General features: G+C 56.4%; 2 protein-coding genes across 2 annotated transcripts; one reads left to right on the top strand and one right to left on the bottom strand.

The window, feature by feature from the left end:
• Positions 1-210: 210 nt before the first annotated feature.
• RITA1 (RBPJ interacting and tubulin associated 1) lies at positions 211-5,112 on the bottom strand. The gene is made up of 3 exons (XM_044658795.1): positions 4,912-5,112; positions 3,494-3,841; positions 211-1,033 (listed from the first exon to the last, which is right to left on the bottom strand). Exons 2-3 carry the CDS (start codon positions 3,838-3,840, stop codon positions 517-519), a joined length of 864 nt encoding a protein of 287 aa, XP_044514730.1. The 5' UTR covers position 3,841; positions 4,912-5,112; the 3' UTR covers positions 211-516.
• A 133-nt stretch (positions 5,113-5,245) lies between these two features.
• DDX54 (DEAD-box helicase 54) lies at positions 5,246-15,895 on the top strand. The gene is made up of 15 exons (XM_044685436.1): positions 5,246-5,414; positions 7,364-7,493; positions 8,000-8,070; positions 9,644-9,832; positions 10,537-10,586; positions 11,902-11,943; positions 12,061-12,156; positions 12,490-12,611; positions 12,704-12,765; positions 12,875-13,006; positions 13,369-13,579; positions 13,917-14,051; positions 15,083-15,310; positions 15,390-15,463; positions 15,671-15,895. The coding sequence occupies exons 1-15, from the start codon at positions 5,355-5,357 to the stop codon at positions 15,893-15,895; spliced, it is 1,827 nt and encodes a 608-aa protein (XP_044541371.1). The 5' UTR covers positions 5,246-5,354.
• The last annotated feature ends 169 nt before the right edge of the window (positions 15,896-16,064 follow it).

The raw sequence follows: 16,064 nt of genomic DNA, 5'->3' as shown, positions 1-16,064 counted from the left end.
CACCGCCTCCATGCCGTGTCAAGGCTTACATGGGTATAGTAGTGGCACCGAGAGCTTATGAGAAACCTTTTGGGACTTTATAACCCCAAGTGGACATGAATGCCTGGAAACTTGGTAGTAAGGGTTACCCCTCATATCTCAATGTGATCCAAATACAGGCAGAAACAAATTCTGGAAATACTGCAAGAAGGGAAGATTCTCCTCCACGGGTTGGCAACAGTAGAGTTTATTGGGTAGCATGGTGTCTTCCTCCAACTATGGAAATGGGAACAGGGTAGAATAAGGAACATTACTGTCTCTCCAGGGTATGGGGTCTATACACCAACAGTACTTAGAGCTGATATTTATGTATGTGAATCAATCAGGGCTGCTGTCAAGGACTGGGGAGCCTGGTGATGTGCCTTTCCCATTCTCATGAAGTCTTCTGGGTTGGGATAAGATTCAAGCCTGGCACCAAGCCCATGCACCTTTCCCATTCCATGCTCCCAGAGTTGACATCAAGGCAAGAGTCACAAGTCATTTCCAGGGTGGCTTTGGCTTGGGGGTGGCTAAATATTTCCGGTGACTAACTGGTTCTGAGAAGCTGACAGAACGAGTCCTGGGGGTGGGGGTTGCCAGTGGGCTCTGGAAAATCACCAAGGCTGACTGAACCCAAGCTTCTCGCTGCCTACCCTGGTGTGGGGTTTTGGTGGTGAGGGAGTGCCTTGTAGGGGAGCCATTCAGGTGGGTGAGTGACTGGGAACTCCCCTTCTGGAGGGGATCTACAGAGTCCAACTCCTCCAAGGGCCTATGCCAAATGTCTGACTTGCTCCTGTTCTTTGGCACAGAGGAAACCATGGAGCGAATGGTCCACAGTGGGGTCTCCTTAGGATGGGGTGAGCAACTACTCCCGGGCACTGATGGTGGGGTCCAGAAGAGGGGCTCGAGTCTTGGAATCTCTTCCATCTTTATCCATGGTACCTTCCTGGGGGATCCCTTCTCTTGTGTGCCGAAGAGGGTCTCGTCACAGTAGGATGACTTGTGGCTGATAAGCCTAGTATGGAAAAGGATGGAGAAGAAATAACGAGGTGAGAACAATAGGAGCCCAGGTCCCAGTCTGGCCCTTTTCTAGAACATCTAGATATCTGAAGAAACAAAGTCAGGAAAAAATAATTGCCAAAGGAGTTTGTATCCAAATCAGAGAGAAAGTGATACAGGATGCTCACTTCCATTCTGGCACCCTGGCTAAGGAAAGATACTGCTTTCTCATAGATGAGGGGCCTTCTAACTTGTTGGGGTCCTGACTTCAAGAATCACAGGATCCCAGATCTAGAGCTGAAAGAGACCTTGAAGGTCAACTGCATCAATTTACAGATGATAAAATGGAGGCCCGAGGAATGGAAGTCACAAAGGGAATGAATAAAACAGACATGGGACCCTGGAACCAAAGACTTCTTTCCAGTATGGCCAACTGGTTTGTCAATGGACCAATGGAAAGTTCAGGAGATGTGTTTTAAGTCAAATTCTGCCACCTATGCCCCAAATTTTTTGAAAGGACCTTGGAGAGTTGTCTAATACTGGGGGAAGAAGGAGGTGGCATAGCATAATGAACAAAAGATGAAATGACCGAGGAAAGAGTGATTTGATCTTCTGAGCATATTGATTTATTAATGTGTGCCAACTGCCCAACAAATCAGGGCCTGGCCTCTTCCCCAGCTTAGGTCTGGACCTCAAATACAGGGAGAGGCAGATTTTTTAATATATTAAAAACAATGCAATAAGGTCAATTAAAAGGCAACCATAAACAATAGGTAACGAGATGTCTAATTGGAGATTAGGGACTCTCCAAATTGGGAGGGGGAGTGAACAAGGTACATTTCCCTAAATTTCAAAAAAGGAGTGTCCTAGTCCTCCCAAGTGTCTGTGAACTAATCAAAGGATCATGGAAACAACTGTCTTATCAGGATGGGTCTAGTTTTGAGATGAGAAGTGGGCTGTTGGAGATGTATGAGAAAACTCCTTGCATTAATCTGGGGATCTGATTGCATTTCTGGTTTCCATAACCTAGGTCCTTAGCTAAGATCTCCAAACAGCAGGTACAGGTGGTGAAGTTTCCCAGCCATGCAGGGTGAGGTTCCAAAAATATAAGAAAACCTCCAATGAATAAAGTTTTCTCACAAGACAGAATTTGGACTGGGACCATAATTGAATAGATAAAGAAAAGGTTGAGGAGCTTGAAGGGATAGGGTGGGGGGGGGGGGAGGGGGGAGAGGGAGAGAGAGAATCCCACCTTTGACACTTAGGAGATATGTGATTATGGGTACACATTATCCACCATTGCAGAGCCTGATTCCTCATCTGTAAATGGAGATAATCCTAACATTTAGCTCAATTAAGCAAAAACAAACATTAATTAAGTGCCTATTACATTCTAGGCACTGGGTTGAGGATCAAAAGGGACAACATGTGCTTGAGGGAAATGATTATTACTCTGTATCATTTAATTATGATTACTCTGTAATCCATTCTTCCATTCTTTGGCAAACCCATTTCTTAAGGCCAATCCACTCTGCCCAGTGGAGACTGAGCCTATCATTTGAGGATTATTCCTATCTCCCAATGAGGAATAGGGAGCTGAGGTAACTCAACTCTCTTCCTCATCAAAGTATCTACCAATCAAGATGGTCAGACCTTTGCTAGGGGAGGCCCAAAATGATGTTCTATTGGGCCAATCAGAAGGAAGACACATCTAGGTTCAAAAGTCCCTGTCAGTGCTCACTTGGGAGGTCTCTGGTCATTGACCCAATTTATTGGTTAGTAAGCTAGCCTAAGTTATAAACCGATCATGCTCAGATCTCTGGCTTTTTAGCGACCCATTTTATTAATAGTTTTATGCATTACTGTTAATATACTTAGCTTGCCCTGGAGATAACTGTGTCTCAGTTTGTCTTAGCATCATTTTTCACTAGTGGGAAAAGTTCAAAGTCATCTGCTAGTGATTTTTATTTACCCTTCTCATCCATGGTTATCCAGGTTCAGCTGACATTCTTGTAGGATGAGGAATGCTGGGAGAGACAATCCCCTTCTAATACTGGGTGGTTCTAGATTTTGGAAAATGCTTCCTTACATTGAACAAGTTTCTGTCTCTGGAACTTCTACTCAGTGGTCCTAATCACATTCCCTGGAACTATATACCACACCACACAAATCCAGTAGCATGTATTAAGTACATGTGAGGCATTGGCAAAAAAAAAAACTATGCCCTGCCCTGAAGGAGTCTATATGCATGGTGTATGGGAAAACAAGCACCTCCAGAGGGTGCAGGCTTCCTGAGACCAGCACATAGTAGGCACTTAATGCGGACCTGACCCATTTACCAAACTACTGATATGACGTTGGGCAAGCCATGACTCTTGTCTGACCCTCTGTTTTCCGTATCTGTAAAATGAAAGAATTGGACTACAGCACCTCTAAGGTCCTTTCTGGTGGGACATTGTGGGATTCTGTTTATTACCTGTATTTATTTTTTTTCCCGGGTGTAGGAGGAGAGATGCAGTTGTTGTCCGTGGATGGAGGAGGAATACTGCTGCTGCCTCTGCAGGGATATGAATCCGGGTTCCATTTTACTTCCTTTTTATTAAGGGTTAATGGCACTGCCTTCCTGGGCTTGGCCTTCTCTGCCCAGGGAGGGTCAAACTCCGGCGGGTCTGGCCGAGCCCCCAAAGGCCTGCCAAACAAAGTTTCATCCACGAATGATGTGCTGTACTTGACCCGGTAGCCACTCAGGCCTCTGTGTTGAAGCTGGAGGGCCTGTATCCCATTGATGGTGAGCTCCACTGAGGCTTTCGTGATGTTGCTCATTCTGAAATCATAAGAAAGAGGCCCTCTGGGTTCATCCTGTTTTCTCCCCCAATGGCATCCAGTCAATAACCTCTAAGCCTCCCCCTTTCACACTGGGTGCAGTTGGGGGATCTCCAAGGCCCTCTGTGAAGTGCCTGACTCTCCCCTGGCTCATAATGAGCTGCCAGAAGAGAGACAAAAAAGGCCAGTTGCTAACCAACAAGGAAACAAAGAAAATTCTGGTCAGGCTCTAGCACTTTGTGCAGACCCAATTTGGGGGTTTGAAATCAGCTACTCTGGGGTTCCCCTCCAGGCAGGGAGCCCAGGATACAGCAGGGGTGTCCTTCCCAGCCCCACCCCCACAGCATCTTTAAGATTTCTGCTTATAAACCACAGTGACCCGGCCCCAATCCCTTCCTCTTCAAGCCAAAGCCTTTTATTTCTTAATCCCTAACCTTCCCTGTCTTAGATCAACACTGTACTGGTTCCTAGGCAGAAGAGAGGTAAGGGCGAGGCAATGAGAGTCAAGTAATTTGCCTAAGGTCACAAAGAAAGTGTCTTTGGTAGGATTCGAACTCAGCTTGTCCTGACTTCAAATCCATTGCTCTATCGAAGGCGCAGCCTATTTTGGGGGTGGCTTCCTTTCTTTTCCCCCACGTAATTTTTTTAAACTCTTACCTTCTGCATCAGAATCAAACGCCTCCCTTCCATCCCTATACCCACTTTGTATCTAAAAAATAAATAAATCAACGGAAAAAGGGCACGTTTACTTTCCTCCACCCGCAGAAGGCCGATATAGCGGCCCTCTTAAAGCCGGGGAACCTAGGAACCTTGGTTCAAGCGCTCCTTCAGACCCACACTGCGGGGGTGGGGGGTGGGGGGTGGGGCGGCATTCTGCAGCCTCCCTCTCCGGGCCTCGCTCTCAAACCATTACAGAGAGTTTTTCTCCAAGTCTGCAGGTTCCCGTGGCAGGGTCCAGGCCGCGCCCCTCCCACCCTTTCTTCCGAGGGTCTCACCCCTCCCTCAAGCATGCACTTCGTGCCAGGCCTTGTACAGGGCAGCCTGCAGCCCCCCCTCCGCCGGGGCGCTTACCTGGGAGGGACAGGAGGAAGCAGGGTTGGTGGTTCCCAACCATCTGGAGAGCACCCCGAAAAACGTCGGCCACACTGTTAACAAGGTACCCGGTGCGCTTTACCATTTTCCTCAGGACGTGGTAGTTGGATTCCTTCTGGGAAGACCCGACGGCGGGGCACAGGGCGACGAACGCACTAGAGCCCTCCAGAGACTCGGAGGACGAGGACTCCGAGTGGCTGAGATGGCAGGATCCGCGCCTGTGGTTGCGCTTGCGCGAGCATCGGTCGCGCCGCCCATTGGTAAAGATCTGCAGGAAGGGAGTGGGACTGCTCCCGCCCCTACTGCGCGCAAGCGCCGGCCACCTAGATTTCGCCTTGCGGTCGCGCGCACGGCTTTGGCGTTCATTGGGAGTGAAGAAGGCAAAAGCCAAGGCCGGGGGGGGCTTGCTGTGCGGCCAGAACATGGTGGGTGTAGGGTTCGAGATCCAGCCCGAAGGGGGAGGGAATGGCCGAGCCAGGAAGGTAGGTAGCCGAAGGGGTGGGAAGGAGGGAAAGGGCGGCGGGAGCGGGGACCTGCCTAGGCCCGGGAACGAAGGATCGGCGGCGCCGCCTACGGTGCCGGGCCAGCCGGCAGAGAATCCCCAGAAACTCGCTCGCTTCCCATATAGAGCTTCATTGGCCACTTCTCAGTGACGAGCGGGTCATTGTCCTAGCAGCCAATCAGAAATCGCCACTCTCCTCCGCGTCCTTCCCTTAGGGTCACTGGAGTGGGCGGGCAGAGCGGCGCTTAGCCGTGGCGGCGGGCACCACCCGGGTGGGGATCCCTGAGGGGGCTTCCGAGCTCTTCCAAGACTCGCGGCAGCTTCTTTCCGCCCAACCCCGGCACCCCGCCTTCTTTGACGCCATCTCCCATTCCTCCCGACAGGAGCTCTTGCCTCTCCTGTGCCAGGACACAGTGGGCTTTTAATAAATGCTTTTTTATTTTTTATAACAACCTTTACCTTCTGTCTTAGGATCGACAGAAGAGTGCTAAGGGCTAAGCAGAGTGGAGGTTAAGCGATTGGGCATGGAGTCACATGTCTAGGAAGTGTCTGAGGCAAAATTTGAACCCGGAACCTTCTGTCCCATCTCTAGGCCCAGCTCTCAATCCACTGAGCCATCTAGCCCCACCATTAATAAAGGTTTATTAAGACTATAAGGCAGGACCTGAACCCAGAGCTTCCAGGGAGGTTCTATATAGCTCCTATGGTTTACAAACTGTTCCCACTACAACCCTACCAGGAAAGCTTTTCTTTCCTATTTTAAAGCTAACTTGTTCTGACCAGGGTGAATAGAGCTCGGGCCTTGGAGTCAGGAAGACCCGAGGCTCACCATTTCCTTCTCTGGCTCATTTTTCAGACGAGGAAACTGAGGCAAACGGGGCAAGAGGGGACTTGCCCAGGGTCACCCAGCTGGGAAGGGTCTGGGGCCACATTGGAACCCAGGACCTCCGGTCCCCGAGCCTGGCTCTCTATGTATTAATTCCCTTTCGGAAATGAGCACTTTAAGGCATGAGACAGCCCACTAATCCCTCTGCGGTGTCCGCGGGAATGCACGTGTGCCCAAGCGAGGGCCTGGGACGCTGGGAATGCCGGGACCGGAAATTCCGGGCCGGAAGGCCCCGCCCCCAGGCTGCCCCGCCCCCTCCGCTCTTGGCTTTAAGAGGGCAGCCCTCTGGGGTGGGCGAATGTAAACGCGTCCTTTTTAATTTAATTTAATTTAATTTTCTTATACACCGAAGGGCCGTAGGGAGGAAGGGAGAAGTTTGGTCACCAGCGCTTTGGCGGGGATAGAATCAGGTTCTGCCGTGGCCCGTTGGGGTCAGGGAGGACAGCTGTGTTCCAAGCACAGGGTTTGTTGAGAGAACTAGAAGGGGGCGGCTTCTGTCTAGATTTAAGGAGGGGCTGCTGAGCGGTGCCAGAGTCCAGATGCAGCCTCACACACTTCCTAGCGGTGGGTCCCTGGGCAAGTCACTTAACCATGTGAGTCTTAAAATCTGTATATATTGGGGTGGGGGTGGGGCAGCTGGGTGGCTCAGTGGATTGAGAGCCAGGCCTAGAGACGGGAGGTCCTGGGTTCAAATGTAGCCTCAGACACTTCCCAGCTGTGTGACCCTGGGCAAGTCACTTGACCCCCATTGCCTACCCTTACCACCCTTCTGCCTTGAAACCAATACCTAGTATTGATTCTAAGGTGGGAGGTGAGGGTGTTATAAAATGTGTGTGTGTATATATATAAAGAGAGAGGAGGGCCTTGAATGCCAAACTCAGGAATTTGACCTTCACTCTTGGGCAGTAGAGGGGCTGCAGAAGGCAAGAAGTGCTTTAGAGAGAAATGAGGCTGAGAGGCCGCTGTCGGCCCCCTACCTCCACCCTCCCCATCCAGATAGCGGGGCAGTCCCGAGTGACCCCATCTCTTGCTCCCCACTCCAGCCGGGTCGCAAGAAGGCCCTGCCTGCCTTCCCCGCTTTGGAGGCCTCCTCAGATGTTGAGCCTGACATCCAGGAAATGGTTCGTGCCCAAAACAAGAAGAAGAAGAAGTCAGGAGGCTTCCAGTCTATGGGTGAGATTGCAGAGGGGCTTCAGGAGCCTTGGGACAGGCTCTCTGCTCTCAGGGGGTTCCTCCATCGGAGCTGGGGGGCTCAGGGTGCTGGGCATGCTTGAGCTGGAAGAGGGGGAAGGGGGAACCACTGCCAGGACAAGGGGAAAACACAAGCAGAGACTGGATTTGGGAAATTGTATGCGTGCATGTGTAAGTGTGTGTGAGCATAGAATGGAGGGTGTGGGGCTGGACCTGTCATTTGCTGGTCCCTTACACCTGTGTCGGGCAGCATCTTCTGGACCAGTTGCCTGGGTAACCTGCCCAAGGGGCCCAGCCAGTGCACCTCAGAGGCAAGATTTGACCCAGGCCCCAGGCTCTGGGGCCGACTCTTAGATAACAAATCAACACTGGCATGGAGAGTACAAAATGATCCTGCAAACGTGCTCAGCCCTGATTGGGGTTTGGAGGTTTGGGGTCCGGGACTCCAGCCTCATCCTGGAACCCGGCCGTCTTTGGTGTCTCCCCAGGCTTGAGCTACCCGGTCTTCAAAGGCATCATGAAGAAGGGCTACAAGGTGCCCACGCCCATCCAGAGGAAGGTGAGGGAAGCCCTAGCCCTGGAATCCCTCCCCCAACCCTAGCCCCACCTGGGTGCCTCTTCTAGAAGGAAATGAGGGATTCTGTGGATTCAGTTCTCTTTAAAATGGAAAGAGGAGTAGGCCTTGACCCTTGTTTTCATTGCTGTAGGGAACGTCCCATCGGAGGAAGAAAAGTCCTCATGCAGGGCAGCACCTTCTCTGAAACTTAGATTCTTAAGAGCCACCCAGAGCTCAGAGAGGCTAAATTGGTCTGGAGACAGGACTCGAATCCAGGGTTTCCAAATTTCAAGACCAGCTCTCTGCTAAGTCTCTTGGACTCCCTTTAAAATGACCACTTCTCTCTTAGTTACCTTAAGGTACCTTTTACCTTCTCGTCTTCAAAACAATCCTCCTCTTCCATTTTTGCCAGTGAGGAAACCAAGGCCAGACTTGCCCAGTTGCTCATCGAGTCAGTACCTCTGCCAGGACTGGAACTTGGGTCTCTGAACCCTTTTTAACCAGCTCTGGGCTTTTATTGCTAGAGGGAGTTCCAGAGAAGAGCTCCTCCCCCAGTGCAGAGACCTGCTCTCGGCCTTCAATCTCCATTCAAAAACTCAAGTCTGTTCCCGGCTTAGAGTCTCTGGGTCCCCAGGAGGCTTGGGGACTTGTCCAGAGTTGCCCAGCCCTGCTGGGGACTCCCTGGCCTGGGCATTTTTCAGCTCCATCAGCATGACCTGGTACCTTGGTGCTTCTCTTTCTCCCCCATCAGCTGTCCCAGGGTCCAGAGCTTGAGTGAAGCCCCCCGCCTGCCTGCCCCTGCTGCAGGTGGAATGAGAGCAATCATTGTTGTTCCCTCCCCTAGCTGACTCTGGGACTTTATAGGGCACTCGCAGGTGAGGAAGGGCTCTGTCAAGGCATATCAGCACCTGCTCTGTGTTCAAGAGAAGCCTGGATACGGAGGGCTTCAGAAATCTGTCCTTTTTCACAGTTGGTGTTAAAGGCAGCCCTTGAACCCCGCTTCTCCTGCCCCCAGAGCTGGTTCTCTCTGCAGTCAGTCAGTCTGTGCCTCCCCGACACGAGGTGCCAATCACAGCACCCCTGGAGGTTGCATATTATGGTTTATTCCAATGCTTGTTTCCCAGCTGGCCCGTGAGAAACAAAGGCCAATGCTATATCATCCCATCTGTAAAATGGGTATGGCAGGGGCCTCTCTTGGGGTTGTCGAGGATCCAGCAAGAAATGGGTGAGACCGGAGTGGCCTCTAAAAATGGGAGCCCTCACCATCGAGGGCGCTTGGGGGACCCAGACTCAGCAACATCACCCCAACAGTGCGGGCCTGGGGCAGGGCTCACAGAGCTGCAGTCCGGACAGTTGGAAGGGACCTCGTGGCCATCTGATCCCAACCCATGTGGGAATGGCATGCCCTCCAGCCCCTGCTTGAAATCTGGGGGCCCCAGGAGCTCACCCTCTTAGCAGTCCAGTCTGTAGCCAGAACCTTTCCCCTCCATCTCTGCCTCATCCCACCTTGGCCCCTTCCTGGCCTTGAGTGAGAAGATTGGGGGAACAAAGATGACCTCATGCTCTGACCCTGCAGACCATCCCAGTGATTCTGGACGGCAAGGACGTGGTGGCCATGGCCCGAACGGGGAGCGGGAAAACGGCCTGTTTCCTCATTCCCATGTTTGAGAAACTCAAAGCCCACAGTGCCCAGACAGGTGCCCGTGCCCTCATCCTCTCACCCACCCGGGAGCTGGCCCTGCAGACAATGAAGTTCACCAAAGAGGTAAGCCAGGTGTGGGGGGTCTCTTCTTTGTCCTGACCCCTTTAAAGGCATAAAACAGCATGTAGGAGACCAGTGACCCTCACTTCTCCCTAAGAGGCCATTCTGTAGACCTGCAAAGAGATTTTTATATCTTGTGAATTTGCCCGCAGATGTGAGGGAAGGAGGGCAGGAGACAGGGGCCATGTGCGCTGGAGGCTGGGGGCTGTGTGCCTGTGAGGCCCAGGGGCCACCATGGAATACAGGACATGTCAGGGCTCAGGACAGAGAAGCCAGAGCAGGAGGAGCAGGCAGGGCCCGGGCAGTCATGTGGAAGCCTGGCTAGAGCTGAGAGGAAGAACTGATGGGGGGCAGGCAGGGGCTGGGGCCAGGTGTGGTACCTGGCAAGACAGACAAAAGACAGACACGTGGGAGCTGGGCATGTGGGCACGCAGAGGTCTCTCCACGTCCATTCTGGTTTCCCTGGGAGGGAGCACTGTACAAAAAGGCTAGTGGGTGCCTTGGGGTGTGTGCAGAGTTCTTTGAGAATCCTTTATATAAAGTTGGATTTGCATAATTCAGATTTATTGTGATGCCCAATTATCAACATAAAAAATAAACTCCTGAACTCTGGAAGGGGGAATGAGCGTCCTCTGGCAGACTCAGAGTAAAGGGCAGAATCTTTGGAGCTTTCTCTGGCGTCACCTTCTGCCTCCTTTGCTCCACAGCTGGGCAAGTTCACTGGCCTGAAGACGGCCCTGATCCTTGGGGGAGACAAGTAAGTGCTTCAGACCCCCTCCCTCCCCTCCTGCCCCAACAGCAGTCCCACAACGGCAGTGCCCGCGTCCGTGCCAGCTTCTCCTGTCTCGTGTCTTGTCACTGACTGGGTTGCGCTAGTGGTCTTCGTTTCCCAGGACGTCCCTGCGTTCGTGCCAGCGTAGCTTCTCCTCCTCCTTTGGCACAAAAGAGTAAAAAGGAGCCACAGTCCAGCAAAGCTGACTGGCCCTCCTTCAAGACGGGACTGCTTTCTGGGTGCCTGTGTGGTGGGCCCCTCCCTGGGGACTCTTCTTTATGAGACGCCTGTGATCCAGCAGGTCCGGTGCCGGAAGGCTTAGGTTCAAATGCCATCTCTGCCAGGGGAAGCCCAGGCCACACTGACCGCACGGTCGGAGCTTAACAGATAGGCTGCCATCTCTGGGTGTTGGTGGAAGGGGCTCCCACACCTGGGAAGCCAAAGGATTTTATGTCCGTGATCTCCCTGGATCCTCAGTACTTTTGTGGGACAGGCAGGGAGGCAGGGCTAGGATCCTCTTTCTTACAGAGGGGGAAACTGAGTCCTAGAGACCTCTAGCAATTTGCTCGTGTTCAGCCAGTGAGTCAAGTCCAGCAGCCCACGTTGTTCTAAAATAAGTAGCAGATCGGAGCCCGTTCTGGGCTCGTTCTTTTTTCCTGCTATGCCTTATTGCATCCAGGAACTTGGGGTTCTTCAGATGACATTAGGCTGTCTCCCCATTAGCTGTAGCCCCCCTCTTTACAAATGCCCCCCGTGCCTTTGGGGTAGTCTTTGTTTCCGAGGCTCCCTCACACATGCCCTCTTGGTTATCCTCTTCTTTGCCCCTGAGAGCATCAAGTGGCTCCTTCCCTTTGGGTCCATCAGCCCCAAGTCCCCGCTCGTTGGATTTTCTCAGCCTCCTCATCTTCAGAAGGCCTCGTCCCCTCCCTGCCCCGCTCCAGGATCAGGAGAGCCGCGGCCTGTCCAGCCGCCACCAGGCCTGGTCCTGCCTTTGCTTCTCTCCCGTCCAAGGGGTCGGGCCGGCGCCGCTCTGGTGCTTCTGGAGCGAGCAGGTGGCGGTGCTGAGCTTTAGAGATGAGCAGCCTGAGAGGCCAGAAACAATCGTCAGGCGTTGTTTCTCGCGTCCCTGGAAAAATAAAGGAACGAGTAGGGACGAGGAGGCGGCCGCCGTGGGCCGGGCAGGCCTTCCTGATTCTGAGTCCAGCCGCAGCGGCGCAGGAGAGTCAGAGGACCCGAGTTAGAAACAAGCGCAGGGCGGGGGGGGCGGCCCGACACAGGCGCTTTGTCTTCTCTTTGACAGGATGGAGGACCAGTTTGCGGCGCTGCATGAGAACCCCGATATGTGAGTCTGGGGGAGGCTGCCTTTGGGTCCCTCCCCGAGCTTGAGGGAGGGGGAGTGCTGGGGAGGGCGGGGGCCGGGGAAGGGCAGCCGGGGTGACAGAGGGGGCCGTCTCTGCAGAATCATCGCCACCCCCGGGCGCCTGATGCACGTGGCCGTGGAGATGAACCTGAAGCTGCAGAGCGTGCAGTACGCCGTGTTCGATGAGGCAGACAGGTGAGGGGCTGGCGGGGGGCTCCCCTGCCCGGCCCTCGAGGCCCCCATCCCACCTCGCTCCCTTCGGGGTCGCCCCTGCATAGTGGGGAGGGCCGGGCAGGGACGGTGCCTGTTCATAATGAGGCAGCCCAGGACAGCGAGGCTAAGGACGCCTGACCCGCTGTTGGGAAGGCTGGAGTTCGAATCCTGCCTCAGACCCTTCACCCCAACTGTGTGGCCCAGGACAAAGCACTGACCTATTAGCCTCAGTTTCCTCATTTGTAAAAATGAGGGTGGTCATAGCTCGTGTCTGTGACCCCCTGGGCCGGCCCCCACCTCCCTGCCCCTCCCCAGGCTGTTTGAGATGGGCTTTGCGGAGCAGCTGCAGGAGATCATGGGGCGCCTCCCCGAGGACCACCAGACGGTGCTCTTCTCCGCCACGCTGCCCAAGCTTCTCGTGGAGTTCGCCCGCGCCGGTGAGCCGCCCTCGTCCTCGGCGGGGCCCTCCCTTGGGGGTGGGGGGCGCGCTGGGGGTGAGCCGTCCTCAGCGCCGCTCTGTCCCCCCCAGGCCTCACGGAGCCCGTGCTGATCCGCCTCGACGTGGACGCCAAACTCAATGAGCAGCTGAAGGTGCGGCCTGGGCCCGGGCTGGGCTGGGAGGCCCTTAGCTGTTGGTCCCTGCATGGGGAGGCCCTCCTCCGCCCTAGCCCGGCCTCACGCGCTCTTCTCCCCGCCCCAGACGGCTTTCTTCCACGTTCGTCGGGACGACAAGCCGGCGGTGCTCCTCCACATCCTGCGGAACCTCGTCCGGCCCCAGGACCAGACGGTGGTCTTTGTGGCCACCAAGCACGAGGCCGAGTACCTCACGGAGGTGAGGGGGCGCTGCGTGGGGGCATTTAGGACACGCGTGACACGCTGACACACTGACACGGCACACACACTGCCTCACACTCACACACACTCAAGGCCGCTGCACACCGACGTCTCCCAGGGCACGGCCTGTGTGTGCGGGCTGCACCCCCTTGTCGGACAGGCAGGAGAGCGGCGAGGCCGGGGAGGTGGGGGTCGGGGGCTCGCCCAGGACCTCCCATCTCCAGGCCTGGCTCTCCCCGGAGCCCCCCGACTGCCTCCCGTTGTCGGTATTTGACACACGTGGTGGGGGCTGACGGGGCGGCTTCCTGGCGGCGGGGGGAGGGGCGGGGGTCTCGCCTCACCGTCTCTGTCCCGTCTCAGCTGCTGACGGCCCAGGGCGTGGGCTGCACCCACATCTACAGCGCCCTGGACCAGACTGCACGCAAGATCAACCTGGCCCGCTTTGTCCACGGCCAGTGCCCGGCCCTCATCGTCACCGACGTGGCCGCCCGCGGCCTGGACATCCCCCTGCTGGACAACGTGGTCAACTACAACTTCCCTGCCAAGAGCAAGCTCTTCCTGCACCGAGTGGGTGAGTGTCTGGGCCGGCTGAGCCTCCGAGCCCGCCGCAAAGCTCCTATGCCGGGACCCCCCCCCCCCGAATCCCCTCGTAGGACAGTTCGGGTTCTGGGGGGTCACCACAGCACCTCCCAATAACAGCAGACGCCCCAGTCCGTGCGGCGGTGCCCCTCGACTCCGGCAGCGCGCGGCTCGCTGTTGAGCCTCCCAGACGCCTGTGAAGCTGCACAGAGCTGGTTGTCGCCCCCTTTTATAGAAGGGGAAACGGGGATGGGCTGCCTGGATCCGGGGGGCCCGGCCTCGGCGCTCGGCTCCCTCCCGGCATTCCCCCTCACATTGCTTTTGTGCAGGCCGTGTGGCGCGAGCGGGCAGAAGCGGCTCGGCTTACTCCCTGGTGGCCCCCGACGAGGTCCCCTACGTCTTGGACCTTCACCTCTTCTTGGGGCGTCCACTCACCCTCGCCACCCCCAACGAGAAGCCATCAGGTAGCCGGGTGGGCCCTGGGGAGGGGGTGGGGAACGGGGGGGAGGAGCCCCCACCCTGCGGGCAGAGCCGGGTCTTTGTGACAGAGGGCGGGAGGACAGGCGCCTCCCTTCTGCTCCCTGCATGGAGCGCTCAGGTTTGTAGAGCCTCCTGTTTGCAGGCGAGACCCCCGCCACAGACCCCCGTCAGAGCTCCCCACCAGAGCCGTGGACCACAAAGGGGCTGCCCAGTGTCGGGCGGCCTCAGCCCAGGAGGCGGGGGGAGCCACAGAGAGGCAGGTTCCTAGGGGACCCCAGGGGGGGCCCTGCTCTGGGGCACCAGACAGTTCTTGAGACTGAGCTGCGGGGGCAGCCGTGGGGCTCAGTGGATGGAGAGCCAGGCTCAAAGGCGGGAGTCCTGGGTTCCAATGTGGCCTCAGACGCTTCCTAGTGGGGTGACCCTGGGCAAGTCACCTACCAGTCCGGCCATCCCGCAACGCTGCCTTGAGACCAACACAGTGTGAGCCGTGGGGCTCTGTGACGCCCTGGTGGAGGGGCCATGCTTGTGGGGGCTGGGGGGGGTCTCGCCCAGGGAAAGGACTTGAGGACTATTTAGCCCAAGCTTCTTCCTGTCACACCTTAGGAAATGGGCCCACAAGGAAGGGGCTCGGGGGGTGCCCACATTAGTGACGCCCCCCAGCTGAGGATTCTCCCCCACCCTCTGCCACCCCTTTTGTTCCGGGGGGAGGCGGTGCAGACTAGTTGGTACAAAGCACCCACGGAATGGCGCTGTCGCTGGGACCGTCAGGAGGGTCCGCTGTGGTTGTTGTGACACACAGCGGTGCTGGGAGCTCCCGCCCTCAGGTTTGCCAAGTGCTTTACGTTTGTCTTCTCGGCACTAGAGAAGGGGGCACCGCTGCCCTCGTTTTACAGGTGAGGAAACTGAGGCAGACAGCGGTGAGGGGCCGTGTCCGGGCGAGATTCGGCCACGCTGAGCCTCAGATCCCTCCTCAGTAAAGGGAGGCTGAAGCTGGCGGCCCCTCGGCTCCTTCCAGACGCGGCAGCGGACGGCGTGCTGGGCCGGGTGCCCCGGAACGTGGTGGACGACGAGGAGTGCCGCCTCATCACGGACCACGACGGCTCCTCCGAGCTCCAGAGCCTGCGGCGGGTGGCTGAGAACGCCCACAAGCAATACGTGCGCTCCCGGCCGGGGCCCTCCCCCGAGTCCATCAAGAGGGCCAAGGACCTGGACCCCAGCCTCTTGGGCCTGCACCCCCTCTTCAGTGAGTGCCCCACCATGCTGGGGGCGCGGGGGCCGGGGCAGGACGGGCGCCGCTCACGGCCTCCCTCTGTCTCCTGCAGGCTCCCGCTTTGAGGGTGACGAGTTGGAGAGGATGAAGCTTGTGGACAGCATCAAGAACTACCGAGCCCGGGCTGTGAGTGCGAGCAGCCTGCGGGCTGGGCCCGGGCGGTTTGGGGTTTAGCCTGTCCTGGAGACCCTCCTTTAATTTTCCAAGGGCTCTCCTCACGCCGTGTCCGCCCTGGAGGGCTCAGCGCTGGTCGGGGCTCGGGTCACCTCGGGGCCTCGAGGCAGGGGGCGAGACCAGAGGGGGACCGAGGTTTGTGCTCTCCTTCACCCCCAGACCATCTTCGAGATCAACGCCACCCCCCGGGACCCGGGCAGCCAGGTGATGCGGGCCAAGCGGAAGCGGGACCACAAGGCCATCGCCAAGTTCCAGAAGGGTCAGCAGGAGCGACAGCGGCCCCAGCCCGGCCCGACCCCCCCCACCCCAGAGAACCAGGAGGAGGAGGAGGAGGGCCGTGTAGAGGTAGGGCTCAGATGGGGTGACCCTGGGCAAGTCACTTGATGTGGGCTGCCTCGGTCTCCTTGCACTCGCCTGTCCCAGATGAGATCTCGTGTGTCTGCTCTTAGGGCGGCGCTCTTATTGGGCCTGGATGGAGGGGGGGGGCGGGCCAGAGCCATTCCGCTCCTTTGTTCCCCTCGAGCCATGGGGAGCTGCCATGGGGAGCTGGAGC

The sequence above is a fragment of the Gracilinanus agilis genome, chromosome 1 (assembly GCF_016433145.1).
Source record: "Gracilinanus agilis isolate LMUSP501 chromosome 1, AgileGrace, whole genome shotgun sequence".
Lineage (NCBI taxonomy): Eukaryota > Metazoa > Chordata > Mammalia > Didelphimorphia > Didelphidae > Gracilinanus > Gracilinanus agilis.
Note: the sequence above shows the minus strand (reverse complement) of the source record. Positions and strands in the feature narration are given on the sequence as shown.